The 19911-nt window shown below is 38.9% G+C and overlaps 3 protein-coding genes and 1 long non-coding RNA gene across 5 annotated transcripts in view; 2 read left to right on the top strand and 2 right to left on the bottom strand.

Annotated features, from left to right (window-relative positions):
- The first annotated feature begins 39 nt into the window (after positions 1-39).
- LOC5511997 (probable E3 ubiquitin-protein ligase HECTD2) lies at positions 40-8100 on the top strand. Its single transcript, XM_048730478.1, has 9 exons — positions 40-1909; positions 2084-2310; positions 2563-2647; positions 3066-3287; positions 3627-3747; positions 4927-5213; positions 5700-5870; positions 6514-6747; positions 7189-8100. The coding sequence occupies exons 1-9, from the start codon at positions 350-352 to the stop codon at positions 7360-7362; spliced, it is 3081 nt and encodes a 1026-aa protein (XP_048586435.1). The 5' UTR covers positions 40-349; the 3' UTR covers positions 7363-8100.
- A 1080-nt stretch (positions 8101-9180) lies between these two features.
- Positions 9181-13279, bottom strand: LOC5511958 (probable RNA-binding protein EIF1AD). The gene is made up of 5 exons (XM_001632266.3): positions 12968-13279; positions 11522-11630; positions 11309-11417; positions 10990-11049; positions 9181-9831 (listed from the first exon to the last, which is right to left on the bottom strand). The coding sequence occupies exons 1-5, from the start codon at positions 13052-13054 to the stop codon at positions 9678-9680; spliced, it is 519 nt and encodes a 172-aa protein (XP_001632316.3). The 5' UTR covers positions 13055-13279; the 3' UTR covers positions 9181-9677.
- Positions 13280-13351: 72 nt separating this feature from the next.
- LOC5506160 overlaps positions 13352-19911 on the top strand; it is a 24443-nt gene continuing 17883 nt past the window's right edge. For both annotated transcript variants that reach the window (XM_048730477.1, XM_048730476.1), the window contains exons 1-6: positions 13352-14354; positions 14709-16164; positions 16343-16535; positions 17612-17700; positions 18978-19232; positions 19431-19618. In XM_048730477.1, the coding sequence (XP_048586434.1) occupies positions 13846-14354; positions 14709-16164; positions 16343-16535; positions 17612-17700; positions 18978-19232; positions 19431-19618 (2690 nt within the window). In that variant the 5' untranslated portion in view covers positions 13352-13845. The remainder of the gene's footprint in view (positions 14355-14708; positions 16165-16342; positions 16536-17611; positions 17701-18977; positions 19233-19430; positions 19619-19911) is intronic.
- On the bottom strand, positions 19317-19911 carry LOC125568362. The gene is made up of 2 exons (XR_007312288.1): positions 19868-19911; positions 19317-19599 (listed from the first exon to the last, which is right to left on the bottom strand). It is a non-coding gene; the product is annotated as an uncharacterized LOC125568362 (long non-coding RNA).

Raw genomic sequence — 19911 nt, 5'->3', positions numbered from 1 at the left:
GAGGGCAAGCCACAGCATATTGCTATGGAGAGATAAACCAAAACTACGTAGTTAAGGTTAATGATTGATTTTATTGAAAAATGACGAATATTTGTATCTTTTTTTAAGATAAGAACACATTTCGAATTACACAATTTGGGTTCCCTTTGATTTGGGAGTCCACTGACCAACTAAACCGTCGTTACGGTAACGCGATGGCGGTCTTTTTGTTCTGGAATTTATACGAGTTCAGCGCAGTGTTCAAAGGGAAAATCATGTACCCTAGCAACTTAATGCCAAAAGAGAGTAGTTGCCATCAAGGTCAGGATGTGGAGCAAGAGTCCTTTGAATTTTCCAGTTGATTTTCGCTATGGAAGTAGATGAAGAGCGCCGTGGAACAATGGTATCTGGTAAACCTCCTAGAATACCCAGTAAGAGCAAGCGACATTCGCTTCAGACAGGAGAATCGATAACACAATTCAATAAGCTGACACGACATTCCAGTCAGCCGAAACTGCGACGAGATGAGCCGAGCATTACAGGTTCGCTTTCGAATTTGACTCTCGATAACTCTCGGCGCGCCGCGAGTTTGGCTCAACTGAACTCACTGAAAGCTACGGGTAAAACATTGAGTGCCAGCAACCTAGCTGCGTTATCAGATACAAACTTATCGCTTAAAGAGGCCGTCCTTCCACGCAGTTATGACCAACCGAATACTAGTTTTGCGGTTGTGAAAAGACAATTTGAAGAACTTGTGCAACGGTATTTCTACCAGCTGACGGTAGGATGTGGTAGTGACAGTTGTACAAATAGATTTTGTTATTCTGGTGAGTTAGCGAGTAGTTTCACCCCACAACTGGCTGCGATTGTAAGCATTGAGCTTGCATCCCGTAATAGAAAGTATTTCTGTGTTGATAATCAGAGAAAAAGATTTCCAGAGAAATTATTTGAGGGTGAGCCAGACAAACCACGACCTTTCCTTCATTGTTTATTCAGCACAACTCCATTCCAGACATTGTTTACGCAGCCAGAGGGTGTTGGATTGGCTGTTCTGGGACGGACCAATAGTGTTGCTAGTTTGATAGGCTCAATGGGCAATCTCCATGCTATGAGTAAGGAAATATCACTTGCAAGGACAAGCCTCTCAAATCAAAGTCATTCCGACATTTTCTCTTCTCAATTGAGGGACATTGTTAGTGGTCAATTTGATGGCAAAGTACGCAGTTTCCATGCCTCTAAAGACAGTTTAGTTACAGCACAAGACTTGGGTTCCATTTCAGTATTGAGAAGAAACTCTGATGTGACTTCATCAAAGCATAATCTATCTGGCAATTTGGTGACTAATTTGACTGATATTCCTCCTGAATTATTAGCCTCAACATCATCGCTAAATGAGTTCTCAACTATTGAGGATTTTGAGAAAGAGTGTGCTCTTGAGATGTCCCCAACATACATACAAGAGTTTTCCTTAACCCACCTCACATTGCCAACATTGGAATCAAGCATTGAGAACTACAACCAATGCAAAGATCCTGCATTCCTTCTAAATACAATACGGACAGTTTTCAGCTCTATTCAGGCTCTTAATGAGAGCTTCAAAAAGGAGAGCTATCATGAATCCACTGAACTTGATGTTTCCGCTGTCCATAAAGCTTATGAAATGCTACTAGCACTTGAGCCTCAGGAAGCATTTGCTGGTCCATTACTCAATGCCACTGAGATCCATCTAATAACACTTTCATCACAAGTTGTGAAGGTAGATGAGGTTCAACAGCTAGTGATTCTTATGGAAAATCCTCTACTTCACAAATCCCAGGACTTGTTACGTAAGCTGTGCCAAGTGTTGAATGCGTTGCCGCCAGGTTCAAAAGAAGCTCTTACTGGAATTCTAGCACAATATGACCATGAAAATTTCTCAAGACTTACAAGGGTAAGTTCATTTTCCAACCTACTATAAGTAGGCAGTACAATTTAGGGAGTTGTTATGTGGAAAGATGCTGTACAACCTTCAGCAAAGAAAATTGACCCTTTGAGTTTTAGAGTTTTTTTCTGTAATTAATGCAAAAGCCACTTGATATGTCTTTATTACTGTATGCTGTGTTAGGTATTTTGTGGGTTCCTTGGAAGTCATGTCCACCCCAGCCAGTCATCTGAGTCACACTTGATGGAGATCTGCAAAGTCATTGGTATCTTTTTTGATGCATACAAAGTCATACAAGGCTCTTCGAGACCTGACAAGACCTCTTTCCAGCTCTCTGTGTTCTACTGCGATGAGCTCTCAAAGAAGCTTGACTTCAAAAAGGAGTATGGCAACTGGCAGATGGCAAGAAGGTAATATTTAGTAAGCAGTGATGGATCCTGGTGGTGTGTGTGTGTGTGTGTGTGGGGGGGGGGGGGGGATATTTGCCCCCCTTCCAATTGTGGGATCTGCTCCTGAGAAAACTGTTTTGTATTTTTGAGGGGATTTATTTAATAGTTTTAATCAGTTTTAAGCTTTTTAAGGCAGGCTGGGTGTACCCCTGAGAAAACTGCTTTGCATTTTTTGAGGTGGCATGTTGTTAACAATTCTTACCATGTTTTTAGGCTTTCCAAGCTTCCTGGTTATTCTACAGACAAGGATAGTCTCTGCATCTTGGATTTTCCTTTTTTGCTTGACCCTGCCTCAAAGGTAAAGTATAATTTAAAGTTCCAAAAGGCTGTTTCATTGGTTTTCACATTGCATAAGAAACACCAAAATTTTAAGAACTTAGAAAAATGATTTTGTTTATCTCTGTTAGGTAAAATTACTGAGTGCAGATATGCAAAAAAAATGATGGTCCTACCAACTTGCACAGATGATTTACTCACATGAAACCTTTTATGTTGATTATAAATGCATATGATATCTCCTACTGTGATATCTCCTATACCTAATGTTTGTGATCAACTCTCATGATACCTCCTACATTGATTATTACTCACATGCTATGCCTCTTATGTTGATGATTATGATACTTTCTATTGTATGTTGATTGCTGATTAACCACATATAATACTTTCTATAGTGGATATTAAGTTACACCCTACCTTCTGGGATGTCTGTACAGGTCAGAGTTATGCACATTGATGCGGTATGGCAGATGCGCGTGGAGTACCAGAATGCTATAGTTCACCAGGCACGGGTACAGCAAGTGCAGAGGATCTTTGAGGAGACAGAGAAAAGCAAGAAGCTAAACGATGGAGTCAAGGCTGCCATGTGCCCTTTCCTGGTGTTAGAAGTGCGCAGGGACCACCTCATCAGGGACACACTTAGCCAGATTCACCTCAAGGTATTAACTTTAGATTGAAGCAGAATCCAGGAATCCAGGAGACACAAATTGATGGTTAAATTACAGGCATGACTTTCCCATCTCCCCCCCCCCCCCCTTGATTTCATAGAAAATTTCATTAGAACTTTGAGCAGCCAACATACATTTTGCTACACAGGTTTACATACTTTTCCATTTTCATTTCTTATTTTACATTGTTTTAAGGTATCTTGGATTATACTGTTTGTTGAAATGGTAACATTGATAATTTGCATGGCAGACATATTTTTAAAAATTTAAGAAATTATTCAGGGAATTAGCATCAAAATCATTCTGTTTTCTCAATGTTGCATATTGCAGGAATATGATTTAAAGAAACCACTGAAGATTAAGTATGTTGGTGGCGGGGAGTTGGGCCTTGACATGGGTGGACTTCAGAAGGAGTTCTTCCACATGATTGTTGATAGCATCTTTGAACCAGGTCAGGTCACTTTTACCCTCTGCAATATGTTTTATTCTTCGGCTCTGCTAGTGCTCGCCACTTCGCAAAGGCGAATTCCTCCCCCATGTGGCGAACTCTATTGCTAACTATGTTCTCCACAGTGGGGAATGTTTCATATACTTGTGAATTTTGAATCATGATCTTTCACCTCGAAATCATATCCTAATATGTCAAGATACCATAAGTACTAATGAAAATCGCAAATGGGAAAAACACAGGATGAAGACTGAACTCTTTTGCGCTTTGCGCCATTTCCTAGTTCCAGGTAACATTGTATTTTCACGAAGAGGATAATTCTTGACTATCTCTGGTTACTATTGGTTACCATATTGTTACTATGTTTTGCGGGCACTTAATTTGGCAAAAAAGGATCAGCATATTTGGTGAGATTTTGCGATTTGGGTGCAAAATCATTTTTAATTTTGCAAAAATTTCAAAAACGCATTTCTTCGAGAATTTCATTAAACATTACAACAAAACAAAAGTGTAGAAATCGTACTGTGCTTGGTGATATTTTCTAACACATTTACATACATCTAAGCTGTGAGACAAAAGTTAACAATAATAAGTTCTTAATCGTGTTTGTCTTGGTCGTCAAAAAAACAACAACAAGGGAAACAAAACGGAAAGGGTATTGAATTGTGTGATATAAAAGTTCGTAGGAAAAGGATTTTGTGGGGCTTAAATGTCGCAAAATTAAAGAGACCAATAAGGTATTTTGATTAAATTATTTGCTATAGCACCTCGGTTGTGGCTAATTCATCAACAGTGTGGCAATTGTTTTGGCTTAAAAATAGCCACAGTGGCTTGTGCCCTCAAGATCCTGGCCCACACAAAGATCGGTAATTGATGCTCCCACTTGTCAGTGCTTCTCTTTGAAAAATCCTGGGACTACCCCTGAAATTAAAGGAATGGAATTAACATTAATGTTTAATCATCACTGTCATCATCAACAATAATAAACTTTAATATATATCATCATCACTCATAACCATGTCCTCATCATGGTCATGCTCATGATCCAGCTGTTTATAAAAGGTTTTAATCCGTCTTTATAATTTTTTCATTCAAAATTATTTCTAAGAAAGCCCTGCCTTTTATTATATTTCATTGTGTTTTTTTCTGAAGTTTTCCATTTTTTCTCCTGGCCTTCCCCAGGATATGGTATGTTTACCTACATTGAGGAGAGTCGAACCATGTGGATCAATGGGGAATCCTTTGAATCTCTAAAAGAATTTGAGTTAGTTGGCATTGTGCTTGGCCTGGCCATTTATAATGGCATCATCCTGGATATTCACTTCCCCCAAGTTATCTACAAGAAGCTTCAAGGCCAGACCCCAAGTCTTGAGGATTTGATTGGCGTTCAGCCATCACTAGGCAACAGCCTGAAGCAGCTTCTTGAGTATGAGGGGGACGTGGAAGACACATTCTGCTATACTTTCCAGGTATGGCCCATCCACAGTGTACCCACATGTGTTAGCCATTTATTGAAAAACAATCTAATAACTTTCTACATATGCATTGGAATACACACATATATATATATATTTATCTGGTTATTTGCTACACCAGAATACCGTTTTCTGACACATTTTGAAAATTGTTATTGCAAACCCACCCTACCTCCACATTCCCCAAAAAGCATAATTTATATCTATTTGTTTATTGAGTTTAGACCCTCTTAGAAACCTGAGGGTTCTTAAGACTTGATCAAATATAACAAGAAGCTGATTAGAATAGTGTTAATTGACATGGACATTTTTAAGGTAATATGAAAAAAAAACAAGATTTTGATTAAAACCCATCTGCATTAGAGCTGTGGAGACCTTTTCTAAAAAGCATTTCTGAACAGTACATCACAGTAGTTTTATGAACTTCAAAGTTGCATTTGTAATTTCCCCCGGGCAACTATGGTTCTGTTGGCATTGCAGGTATCAGCCATGTCATATGGTAAGGTCTGTGACCGTGAGCTCATCCCAAATGGTGCTGAGGTTCCTGTCAATAATGAAAACCGTGAAGAGTTTGTCCATCGGTACGTCAAGTACCTCCTGGTTGACTCTGTTGCCAAGCAGTTTGATGCCTTCTCAGCTGGCTTCCACAAGGTGAGGAGCCGTAGTCTTCCCTAGCTGCACCCCCCTACCCCTAGCAGCACACAACCATTTCCCCTTCAGACTCCCAAGTATCTGTTTTATATATTGTTCCCCTGACATTGGGATGGCTCTATTCCTTTGAGAAATCCTGGATATGCTGCCACATGCCCTACCCTACTAAAAATCTAAAGTTTTGGATGTCATCACATTGTATATTTATCTTTGGTCTCTTCCTTTTGAAGAACACTGTCTTATAAAGCATCTGTTTTAATAGGCTGGTTTGTAGGAGCTTTTGCGATATTTTTTATTGAATTTGCTAAGGGATTTTGTATATTTAAGAAAATTGAAAAAAATCTGCAAAAGCTGTGGAAGCAGGGGTATCAAAGGCCAACAAAAAGTAGCATTTTTTGTAAATATTGTGCCAAAATATAAGAACAAACGCTGCAATATTATATGCTGTAGAGTTCACAGTTTCCTTTTCTTTCTTTCTGATTTATGGGTTTTTTTTTAACTTAACAAGATCCCTCAACAAAATACAAGTTTGTCTCTAGATGAGTATTCAAGAACTTCACATAACTTGTCTTAATATTAAAAAAAAAATACTAAGGAGAATGTCCTTAAGTACTGAGCAGCCCTATCCTGTCCCCCTTGACAGGTCTGTGGTGGCTCCGCCCTCACCCTGTTCTGTGCGGATGAGCTGGAACTACTCATCTGCGGTCACCATGTCCTGGACTTCAGTGACCTTGTATTGGCTGCTTCATACGATGATGGCTACTCAGCACAGCACTCCACCATCAAGATGTTCTGGAATGTGTTTAATGAGATGACTAACCACCAGAAGAAAGCCCTTCTGATGTTTGTCACAGGGAGTGACAGAGTTCCACTCAAGGTCTGTCTGTATTAAAAAAATATTTAAAAAAGTTTATTTTCCATTTCGTTTGACTAAATATTGTATTTATCTGCAAAAGTGATCTGCTAAGGTCATAATTTTACGGGTACTAATAACAAATAAATTGGGCTGATGCTCAAGATCATTGTTATTAGGTGCGAAAGTGTTGGAAATTAGAGAGTTTATATGGGGCCTCTTGATCTTCAGAGGCACATTACCACAAACTAAAATGCACTAAAAGAAATGTGTCGGGACAAGGCTGGCGGGGGGGAGGGAGGGGGTAGTGGGCGGGAGAGGGAGGCCCCCTCCCCCATAGGGCCTCAGCCTCCTGATACTCACGCCTTGTTAAACTGACCTCGACACAACGCCCTTGGTACCCGAGAATGCCTCTATCTAGACCCGTGATGTTAAAGATTTTGGTGTGTTATTCTGTTTGATTAGGGGCTGTCCAACTTGACATTTATCATCCAGAAGCATGGCCAAGATTCAGATAGACTTCCTACGGCAATGACATGCTTCAACAGGCTTCTCCTCCCTGAATACACAAGCCCAAAGAGGCTGAAAGAACGTTTGATTGTGGCAATCGAGAATTCCAAAGGGTTTGGTCTAACCTAGTGTGAAGGAATGTATGCTAGTTGTTTGGACCACGTCAGTGCTCAAGTCCCTGGCCCCAGATTCTCAAATGTCGCATTTGGCACATTGGCTTTGGCCTGTCAGTGATCTAAGACAGGACCGGCCCAGGGGGCACAGGAGGCATGTGATCCCACCACAAATATTAAAAAAATATATATAAAGGAAATGACTAGTAGGGGCATTGCTGTGGCCCTAAATACTCTCATAATGTTTCTTTATCATGCCTATTGCGACCTAATTGATATTCATAAACGAAGTCCAAAGCACATGCTAAATAAACAATGCGCTGAGTTGAGTGGGGTCCCTGTGGGCCTGCTTCGTAAGAGACATGAGAGTTGCATAAAGCACTGTGATCTTGGCTTGTCAGTAATCTAAAAAGAATCTAAAAAGAAATTATAATTGATAGTGCCCTCCAAAAGTAGGTCTTACATCTTTTTACTGGTGGCTAAAGACAAACCCAAAAGACATAATAATTTATCCTCAAATCATAGGTATAATATGAATTAAAGAATGTCCATTACAGGTATTTGCTAACTATTTTGCTATTGTACCAAGAGATACTGTATTTTCCTACTAACTATTTTGCTATTGTACCAAGAGATACTGTATTTTCCTACTAACTACTGATTATGAAAAGAGAATAGTATACTTAACTTATTGACCTGGTATTGGTACTGTACATAGACAGAATTATGTATATTAAAGAGTGTGTTGTGTTAACAAAGGTTCTGGTTTTGTTTTTCAATTGAGCATGGGATCATGCAAGAGGTTAGATTAAGGATTAATTACTGTAGCATTTTAGGATATAAAACCTGAGAGCATAGCCTGTTAGCCATGGGATCATGCAAGAGGTTAGATTAAGGATTAATTACTGTAGCATTTTAGGATATAAAACCTGAGAGCATAGCCTGTTAGCCATGTCTCATTTAGTGTTATGCAATGCCAGCTTTCGGGCATTAGAAATCCAGTGGCAATAAATGAACAAAGTGCAATGGGTCAGCTTGTACTGTAGGTGCTGGCCCCAGTGCCCCTTGAGAAAAGCACGCTTGAAAACAAGTCCAGGCTAGTAATCTGAAATGAGAACCAGGTAGAAGACTAGTCCAGGCTAGTAATCTGAAATGAGAACCAGGTAGAAGACTAGTCCAGGCTAGTAATCTGAAATGAGAACCAGGTAGAAGACTAGTCCAGGCTAGTAATCTGAAATGAGAACCAGGTAGAAGACTAGTCCAGGCTAGTAATCTGAAATGAGAACCAGGTAGAAGACTAGTCCAGGCTAGTAATCTGAAATGAGAACCAGGTAGAAGACTAGCACCACGCTGATTTCTCAAGGCACATTATGCAATAGCAGACACAACCATAATAGAAAACATTTTGACAAAACGAAGGGACAAAAAATAGTGTCAACTGCAAGTTAGAGGTACTCACTATTCTACAAAACCCTCAGATAAATACCTTGCCATATTCTATGTGAGTTATTTAATGCATTTGGCTTCTAGATGTGGCCCTAAGTGGGGCCTAAAAAAATTGCAAAGCTGGCTATTTTATCATCTTGCGGGGTATTGTGAAGCCATTTCATATTGAAGGGTCATCAAATGTCATCCATCAAATGCAATGGGGCACAGGCATTCCCTTACTGGTCACTTCCTTATAATTTTTGAAAACATTCTTACACAATACTGATTCCCTTGTCCTGCTAACACAACAAGAACTCTTGGTGGTAGCACAACTATTTTTTCTGGTGGACACTTCAAGCTGGGATATTGGAAGTGTTGCTGTGAATTTACAAAAAAAAACATTGCACAAATTTCGTGGTTTTTATTTAAAAGTCAAAACAAGCTCGGCTATTTCCAAGAGAAGTCAACATAAAAAATAGCAATTTATGATAACTTGTGGTAAGCGTCTTATTGTAATTGTTCATTGCTCCTTACAGAAAATAGATTGGCCCAGTGATTATTTTAAATTGGGTCTTTTTCTACCTGCAGCAACTAAACCTGAGATACAGAAGTATCTTAATGCTTTGCACTAAAGATTTAGAATATTAGATTTTAATACAGTATTCAGATAAAGATTTTGGATTTTAAAATGAGCTCCTTTGAAGAGCAGAACTTTTTAATATGTGTAATCGTGTGCATGGTAGACCCAGGGAATTCATCATTCACAGTTACTGCATGTTGCAAGGCCTTGGGGTACCATGGGAATGTGGACATGGTTTGTCAGCTCCTCTTAGAGAAAAAGAACACAGTCTGGCAAGGCTTGTATGTAAATCATAATGTTTAGACCAAAACCAATCTTGCTGTTTACATGCTGTTTTCTTGCTCGTCTAAAGAGCTATCTGACTCATCACTGTCGTCCAGAGCAGGGGGGTGGTTGGTGTTCACAAACAAGCCGTTGTCATCACCATCATCAAAGTCATTGTCGTCATACTGTTCATGATTGCTCTTCTGAACAGAACTAAAATAATTGTAACTTTGTTAGCTTTGACTAGCAAGAACAGTAAATAGGACAAAAACAAACAAACAGAATGCATACGCCTTGCTAAGGGTGTAAACAACTGAATATTGGTAAGTAATCTAAAACCTTAAGTCAAGCAAGTACAACTCCAATGTACTATAAAAGCCTATTATAAAAGAGCAACTGTACATATTGTTAAAGCTCTAATAAGCTAAGTATTGGCAAGGGGGCGTACTTCAAATCTCTTTTTTCAATTGTCGACATTATGCATTTTTGTCTCCTACAAAAGTTTTACATAATATAACTTAGTGTATATTTACACTTGTCTCTTCATAATAGGCATTTCGTTTTATTATTCAAGTAAGAATTACTTGTATTCTTGGAAATGAGCTATGCTTTTTTTTAGGCCATAGGAGGGGGGCTTAAAAGAAGGGGCTTTAGGGAGCTTTAACAGTATTTAAAGTAAAACAATTTGCAGTATATATAATTTTTTGCAAAATACATGCTTATTCAGCAAAATAAGATTCAAACTATTTGTATACACTTATTTCAATAAAGGTTGTCAGTGCTGATGGTGAATGGCAATTGCCAAATGGCAGTTCTACGACCGAAAGGGAAGTAATAATTTGTTAAAATGAAGGTGGTAAATAAACTCAACAATGTTAGAACCATATATCAATTACATTTAATGGATAGTCGTATATTATATATATGTATTTTTCTGAATTTGGAGCAAATATTTTGGGACAACGGGTCCTTTTGGTCCTGGAACTGCCATTTGTCATTCACCATTTACAGTTTTCAAACCCTGTTTCGTTGAGGAATGATGATTGTTTTAGCAGATTTATAATATTTTATATACAGAAAAGGTCAAATTTTGCTCCAAGAAGAAAAATAGCTTTGGGATAAAACTTGCCATGTGTGTAATAAAGCTAATAATAAAGAAGCAATCAGGAGTTTTTTTCTGAAATTCCATAATACAAACGCATGATGTTTTCTGATATTTTGATTTTTTTTTAAATTGCACTGTTTTTCCCTGTTTGATTCTTCGTTTTATCATTGTGATCAAATGTTGCTAAAAATTCTTAATATTATGAAAAGCATAGATAAAAAACACGTAGGGATTTAACTAGTTTATAAACCATGATTCATACATACCATTGAGAATTATCTGCTGCCTGATGAGCTGTTTTTTTCGTATCGGCAAAAGCCTCAGGCCTAGAGAAACCAGAAGTATTCAATTTAAGAAATGGAACACAGGATTTCATGTATCAAAACCACATGGTTGGTGGCAAGGAGGGTTATTGGAATAACAGCAAAAGATTGCCAGCAAAAGGTGTTTGCGACATTTGTGTTACAAAGCCAACCCATTCTTTTTTATATACAACCATCGAATGGTGCACTGAGAACATCTGACCTCAATAAAGACAAACTTTAACTGCAGCTTTGACAAAGCAAAGTTTGTTGTAGTACAAACCAGATGTTTTCTTGCTTCAGATACTTGATTTGCTTGGGATACAAGATGTGGACAATCTCTGCACAAACTTTATTTCCTTCTTCTATTGGCTCCACAATCACAAAATCACCTAGAAAGAGCAACAGCTATAAATTCACAACACCATTACATTGGAATCTGTACTTATTCAGGTTTTCTTTAGCCTTCTCACTCAAGGAAATATACAGTAATCACCTCTTTTGATCCAAACATTTTTCCTGAACTTGGAGGGCATGCTGACCAGATAATTCTTTTCTTCTGTTGTTTGAACTTCATGCAGATTGTTGCCCCGTCCAGCAGTGATCTGTAGTTATCAATAAATTAAGTTTTTCCATAGGAGTAAGGTACAAAGGTGAAACAGTGAGGGTTAAGCATGCCCAAGCCAGGGGGAAGGGGGGGGGGGGGGTTGGATTACTGACTCCACTCAACCGAAAGGGCTGCTCTCAAGATATGTATGTTTATTCCCAGCTTCCAATAAGCACCCCACTTTGAACTAATGTCCCTATCACACATTAAGAGTAATCTAAGTGCCCTCTCCCTTCCTGTGAAAATGTAAGGATGACCAAATGCAAGGCTTAAACTTAGTTACTCTATTTGCTATTGAAAAGCTCATACTGGACTATTTGTTGGAGTTGTTTGTTTCTTACTGATTTATGATCAAGTTTGTATTATTTCTTAAATATAATACTTGAAATGAAGACATTAAAGTCATTTATTTAGAGCTTAATCGGAATTTTCATGTGTCCCCTTACAATAAGCATCCTGCTTCTAAATAACACCCTACTTGCGAACCACAAAAATAAATAAAACAAGCATTTATGGTACAATGGTGAGGTAGGTTGATTTTTTTATACTTGCATGGGTTCTGTATACTTGCATGTTTTTTTTATACTTATTTTTTTATACTAATTTTACTCAGAGGTTACTTTGGCAATGCCTCAGTGGTATAGTGGTCGCTTGTCTAAGACGTCAGAGACCGGAGATTCGATCCCTACTTGTGACGTCTATTTGTTTTTTTCTTTTTTTCTTTACTTTTTATGATAATAATAAATAATCAAACTGTTCTTGGTGTTTCATCACATCTAAAAGAAAGGACATTGTTATGTACTCCCAGCATCTTGGATGTGTTCATCCTTTGTTCAAAATTCATCCTGTATATGTTTTTTTTTTCACAAAAGAAAATAACTAGAAAAACAAATTTGCATTCACGAGTTGGCTCACAGAGCCCTTTGATTTATACTTGCATGGATTTTGTATACTTGCATGGATTTTGTATACTTTCATGGGTTTTTTTTAAACTTGCATGTTTTTTTTATACTTGCATTGTTTTTTATACTTGCATGGATTTTTTATACTTGCATGGAATTTGTATACTTGCATGGCTTTTTTCATACTTGCATGGAATTTGTAAACTCACGAAATCTTTACTTACTAGCAAAGTTTTTTTGCATACTCTTGTGAATTTGTATACTTGCAATGGTTATTTAATAGTTGTACGGTTTGGCATTACTTGATTTGCAAATTGATACTATAGTGCGAAAATGAATTTTGAAACGTTTGGCGCCTGATAAGGAGGGATGGACAAGAAGGGGGTACCATATAATGAAAATGTTCAGTATAAAGTAATAGACTTCATAATACCTTAACGATCTGCTGATTTCCCTCGGGTACCACATACTCATCCATTACTTCTTTCGCCACGTGTTTTCGTTTCGTGGCTTTAGACATGGTCTACGGTTGAAATTCGTTCTCAGCACGCAGCCTTGCAAGAAGGGCTAAACGCCCAAGAAGCTCACAGTAAAAACGACCTTTTTAGTTACCGCCCATGATTGAAACCCATGTCTCAGGTATTTATCCAGTGCAGTTGTATTTTCGGGTATATTTTTGCAGGTAACAAAAATAAGATACTTTTTGCTTCGAAGCCATATTGCACGAGTGGGTTTTAGAGGGCTGGTACGAGAATCCCAGGATGCAATGCGCAACGCCCAGGATAACCCGCCTTAGTCTAGTCGATTTTTACCTTCTCTGCTTTCAAACATACCGATTGTGGTCGAAACTAATGATTCGCAATGCTTTAGATGAAGATTTTTTATTTTTAGCGTTATTATGATTATTAATTTTTGGTCACGATTGATGAGCGATTTTCGCGCCACGCACGTCCAAGGGGCCTGGGCCCGTGTTCGTGTGTTTAGGTGCGAAATATAAAGTTAACTTTGAGCCATTGCTTCCACGATACAATCGTTTTCTTTCAAATTGCGGATATTTTTTTATACCAAAACGTGATCTTCTCGGAAATAAGTTTGGAATTGTAATTTTGGCTGAGCTATTCAGTCTTTTGACGGGGTCTACTCTCCGCTACACCTCGCGTCAGCTCTGAAGGCGAGATCTCGTGATCGAAGTAGGATGTAGTTTGGTAAAGAGTGTGTTGCTAATAAGTAAGCTTATCGCCATAGGTTTAAATGTGAAATATTAACATTTGTGTGCGCTTACCAGTCATGATCTAGGCATTTCTAGCTCAAATGTCGAGTGACGAAAGCGACGAGTCTGCTTTGTTAACTCGAAACACCAAACGGAGACGACTAGCTCGATTGGAATCGCTCTCTTCGGATTCTGAGGGTGAACTTGACCTCGATATAAATTCTAGAATCAGCGTGACAAAAAGGAACTTAGTCAAAACTCCTAAGACTGAAAGTCAAATACGGAGGAGTAAAAGATCTAATTTAAAAAGTTCGTCAGAGTCTGATAATGAGGACAACTATTCCAATAACAGCTCACCTAAACCTTCACCCAAAACACCTCGAACCAGGAAAAGTAGTAATGGACGAAACTTGGCGGGAAATTCCTGTCCTACTCCAACATCTAGAAGCTCTGAGAGACTGAGACAAAAGGCCTCAAGGGAGTTTAAACTTCCACAGAGGGATAAGGCTCTGGAAAGCATTTCACCTGGAGTTTTGAGGAACGTTGAGTTAGAAGAAGAAAGGTGTAACTCTCTACGTCCTTGTCGGCTGGTAAATGACTTCATCAGAGAGTAAGTGACATAGGTTTGTCTAGTGGTAACTAGTCCCATATTACAGGTATTCTTAGATATGATTGGCTACACACTACAGTAAATGTTGGAAAATTCGTGGGTCTTGGGGTCCAAGGCCTGACCTTGACACTGAATTTTCAGTGTTTGTGATTTTTTCGGTCGCGAATTTTCCAACATTTACTGTACTGGAGAAGTTATGGACCATAGAGTATTCAAAAGAGGTGACACAACGACTTCAGAATACCTCACTCTTCTTTGTATCCATGCCAATTATAAATTGATTATTATATGCAGTATTTTAACAGATTTTAATCAATGATGTGATGACTAATATCTTTTTTTAATTTAATTCAGACGCAATTCTTATGTCACCGAGAGAGCGGCTGACTGTTATCCATCAGGAGACAGTCTGTCTGACTTTATAGATGACGATGGTGATGATGATGGTCATAATCCCACATCAAGCTCAGATGACTCCTCACCAAAAATCAAACCTTGGAGTAAACTGCGCTCTGGAGTAGAAGATGACCAACAAGCTGTGACGTCGAGGGAAAGGCAAGAAGAAATAGGTTTTCCTTCTGAGGATAGTGATGTTCCATTGTCAAGAATTAGAAGAAGACATGGTGAAAGCAAATCAAAGCAAGTGCCTGAGAGTGATGATAGTTCTGATGGTGTTATTATGAAAAGTACACAGAAAAGAAGACTGTCAAGCTCAAGAAAATGTGTTATCACAGATTCAAGTAGTTGTGATGATCCTTATGAAGATAAACAAAGTGTCAAAAGAGAGAAAGATTTGCCAGTCAAAAAGGCACCCACTGCTAGACCAAAGTCAAGAAGAGCAAGAACTTTAGCGAGAAAGAAGGAAGACTCAAAGCAACAATTGTTTACTGAGCTCAAAGAAAAGCGAAAAATGGCAAAACTTGAGCCCAAAACACGTATAGCTCAAAAGGCAAAAGTGCAAGAAAGTCCAGAGACTTCTGAAGATGAAGAGTATAATGATACATGTGACCTGGCTTTAAGTATCTGGGGGGAGCTGGGAGATTCAGATGAATATGAGAAGGATTTTGTTGTCTCTAATGATGAGTCTGAAGATGGCATGAATTCTGAAGAAGCCTCACACTTTATTAAACTTCTAGACACATTCAGTCACAAAGGTGGCAATATTGAATCTGCAGAACAGAACAAACAGTACATAGAGAAGAGTCCTAGAAAACACAAACTGGGAAAAAGACTATCTAAATGGAATCGCATTGTGAAACAAGATGAATCAGAAAGTGAGGATGGAACATTAGCTGAGTGTACAACAGACCAGAACAAGAGTATTCCCTTGCATTTAGCTATACTTGATGATGATATTAATGGAGCAAAAAAGTGTCTGGAAGACTCAGCTGATAGTATTTATGAACGTGGACCAAGTAAGAGAACAGCCCTTCACTTGGTCGCTCTACAGGGCAATGCTATCATGATGAGAATTCTCCTAAGGTATGGAGCAGATCGCACTGCTCTGGACAAGTATGGATTCCCAGCTATTGCTTATGCTGCAAACGGACATCCAGACTGTCTTAAGGTACTCCTTGATCGTGTAGACTTAAAGTCAATTAATAAAACATTAATGAAGTCTAAGAGTGGGATGAACATGCTGCATTTTGCTATTGGAGAAGATAGAAGTGGTTCTGGGTGTTCTACCAGGGGCAGATGTATGGACATGCTATTTTCACATGATAAGAAGGCTTGTGTAAAGGTACTGGAGCGTAGGGACTCCAGGGGACTGTCGCCTCTTGCCGCTGCTATTTATGCAGGACAACACCAGGTATAAGTTTGATTTTGAATTCATATAGTGACAGATTATCACATATATTTTATTTCTTTTTAGATACATACATAATGGTTGCAACAATCAACTGACTAAAACATCGTATTAAGACTAAAGTCTGTTCATTTAGTAGTAGACAAGTGCAATGTATATACCTTTACTCTTTTTTTTGCAGTGTGCTGCAATTCTTCTAAAATATGGTGCCAATCCAAACACTTTTAAGACAGCCAATGGAGGAAACATGCTTCACTTTGCTGTAGAGTGTGCTTCGTATCTTGAGGGTGGCAATGATTTCAATAACTCACTTTGCCTGAGGCAGTTGCTAAACCCTTTAAAGCTTGTTATTGATCAGCGGGACCAAGAACATGGTTAGTACAATTACAATATTTAGCCATGTGTTGCATAAGTTGCACCATTATTACCATATTTACCTATGTGTTGCATAAGTTGCGCCATTATTACTATATTTACCCATGTGTTGCATAAGTTGCACCATTATTACCATATTTAGCCATGTGTTGCATAAGTTGCAGCATTATTACCATATTTAGCCATGTGTTGTATAAGTTGCACCATTATTACCATATTTACCCATGTGTTTCATAAGTTGCACCATAATTACCATATTTACCCATTTGTTGCATAAGTTGCACCATTATTACCATATTTACCTATGTGTTGCATAAGTTGCACCATTATTACCCTATTTACCCATGTGTTGCATAAGTTGCACCATTATTACCATATTTACCCATGTGTTGCATAAGTTGCGCCATTACTACCATATTTACCCATGTGTTGCATAAGTTGCACCATTACTACCATATTTAGCCATGTGTTGCATAAGTTGCACCATTATTACCATATTTACCCATGTGTTGCATAAGTTGCTCCATTATTACCATATTTACCCATTTGTTGCATAAGTTGCTCCATTATTACCATATTTAGCCATGTGTTGCATAAGTTGCACCATTATTACCATATTTACCTATGTGTTGCATAAGTTGCACCATTATTACCATATTTACCTATGTGTTGCATAGGTTGCACCATTATTACCATATTTACCCATGTGTTGCATAAGTTGCACCATTATTACCATATTTACCCATGTGTTGCATAAGTTGCACCATTATTACCATATTTACCTATGTGTTGCATAAGTTGCACCATTACTACCATATTTACCCATGTGTTGCATAAGTTGCACCATTATTACCATATTTACCCATGTGTTGCATAAGTTGCACCATTATTACCATATTTACCTATGTGTTGCATAAGTTGCACCATTACTACCATATTTAGCCATGTGTTGCATAAGTTGCACCATTACTACCATATTTAGCCATGTGTTGCATAAGTTGCACCATTTGGTCAAAGTCAAAGCAAGCGCTACTTGTTGACAGTTGTTTAGAATAAAAAATCTTTCTCTCTACAGACTTCACACCTCTGATGCAGTCATGCCTGAGTGGAAATGCGGATTGCCTTGCTGCTCTCATTGATGCCGGTGCCACTGTCATGATCACTGTAAGATCCTCCGCTATTTGTTTGAACTCTGTATTCCCTTTATTCACTATGTAGGGATGTGCTATTTGTGTATAAACAACCAAGGGCTGGTTGGCTTTAAAGCTTGTTATTGATCAGCGGGACCAAGAACATGGTTAGTACAATTACCCTCCTGTATCCACAGACAGGGACGTATCGCTGGGTATGGTTGGGTATCGCTGGGTATGGTTTGGTATCGCTGGGTATGGTTTGGTATCGCTGGGTATGGTTTGGTATCGCTGGGTATGGTTTGGTATCGCTGGGTATGGTTGGGTATCGCTGGGTATGGTTGGGTATGGTTGGGTATCGCTGGGTATTGCTGGGTATGGCTGGGTATGGTTGGGTATCGCTGGGTATCGCTGGGTATGGTTGGGTATCGCTGGGTATGGTTGGGTATGGTTGGGTATGGTTGGGTATGGTTGGGTATCGCTGGGTATGGTTGGGTATGGTTGGGTATCGCTGGGTATGGTTGGGTATCGCTGGGTATGGTTGGGTATTGCTGGGTATGGTTGGGTGTCGCTGGGTATGGTTGGGTATCGCTGGGTATGGTTGGGTATCGCTGGGTATGGTTGGGTATCGCTGGGTATGGTTGGGCTGATCTCTGTCCTAAACAGGATATATATTTCAGGCTTCCCTGTCCTGAGAAGGGCTCAAATTTATAATTTTGCTTTTACATGTCTTGTCAAGTAGAATGTTGTGAAGCCTTTTTCTCATTAGAACTCTGAGGTTTGCGGAGGAGGGGAGACTGTTGCTATTCGGGTTTTCCTGCTTGTCCCTGTTCAGGACAATATGTTATCCTGAACAGGGTCAGGGTCACAAACCCTTGGTGGCACCATTATACCGAAACAGGGGCTGAGTAACTGTTGTGGTTTGAAATGCTTCTTGGTTTGAAATTATTAAAACCAGAAAAAAATTCAAACCAAGAAGCATTTCAAACCACAACAAATGTGGCATGGTTTGAATTTTTTTCAAACTGGTTTTAACAATTTCAAACCAAGAAGCATTTCAAACCACAACATAACTATCCTGGGTGTATGTGAATATATATCTGTATGTTAATTGCAGCTATGTACAACTCATTCTTTTAATTAAAACGTATTGCTTGACACTTGTTATGTATTTGAGGCGAGGTTATAAACCTTATTTGACTTTTTTAGGATAACCTTTCTCCTACCAGATGTGTCCAGCCACTCCTGTAGGGTAAAATCATATTGACTATCCGAATAGGTTTGTATCTGACTGTTATTTCACTGTTCCAGGATAGCCACAAAACATCCGCACTCCACCTGGCTGCTATGGCAGGAAATACCAGATGTGTCCAGTTACTCCTGGATAGTGGACACCCAGTTGACTGCCTGGACAAGTATGGGTGGCCACCACTGCTATACGCAAACTTTAAGGCTCAGGAGAGTTGTGTCTTGGCTCTGATGAAACCCAAACCCGAACAGCTGTTTGTATTAGGAGACCTTCTAAAGAAGCCTAGTAATGAGGCCCAGAAGGAGAAGACATTCAAAGTATGTATAATATAACTACTCCAACTATGTCATAGTCGAAAAATTCTATAGAAAAAAATAAAAACACAATTAGGAGGCAACCTGTTTCCCCTTCTTCCATTCTTTTTGTTTTAATTTCACATGCGCTTTAGCTTTTACATCTCCGCACTTTTTCCTTATTGAAAAGCTGTCTTTAAGAGTCTCTGTTCTGGTTATTAGGTTGTCAAGAATGCGCTAATCTCCCTTGCAAATCACGATGCATACTATACTGTGTTTAATGACTTCATTCGACGCAACCCGGAGATGCTCGAGGAGAACAACCACGGTTTGCTTCAGTGTACATGGAGGGCAATTCTTGACTTCGACAACAAGCGCCGCTGGTTCAGAGCTAAGATCAGAACGCTAAAGTAAGTGATGCTCTTGTGAGAGAAAAAATTGTTGTTAAAAGAAAAGCAAAAATATTGGGAAAGTTTTGTTACGTTTTTGCGAATCACAATCCAGTTGTAGAAGACAACGCAACGTAATGCAACGCAACAGAAATAGAAATCCTTTTCGAAACTGAAGAAAATCGAAGTTTGAACCCTGATTTGTAGCTTTTACAAGACACATCAGTGTTCAGAACATTGGTAAGCAGTGCTCTTCGCACAGTTTCTAACCTAGCTCGTTACGTATTCCAGGAGAACTCCATTGCGTAAAGCCT

Source organism: Nematostella vectensis, chromosome 7 (assembly GCF_932526225.1).
Source record: "Nematostella vectensis chromosome 7, jaNemVect1.1, whole genome shotgun sequence".
In the NCBI taxonomy this organism is placed as follows: Eukaryota; Metazoa; Cnidaria; class Anthozoa; order Actiniaria; family Edwardsiidae; genus Nematostella; species Nematostella vectensis.
This window is presented reverse-complemented; position numbering and strand designations above follow the sequence as displayed.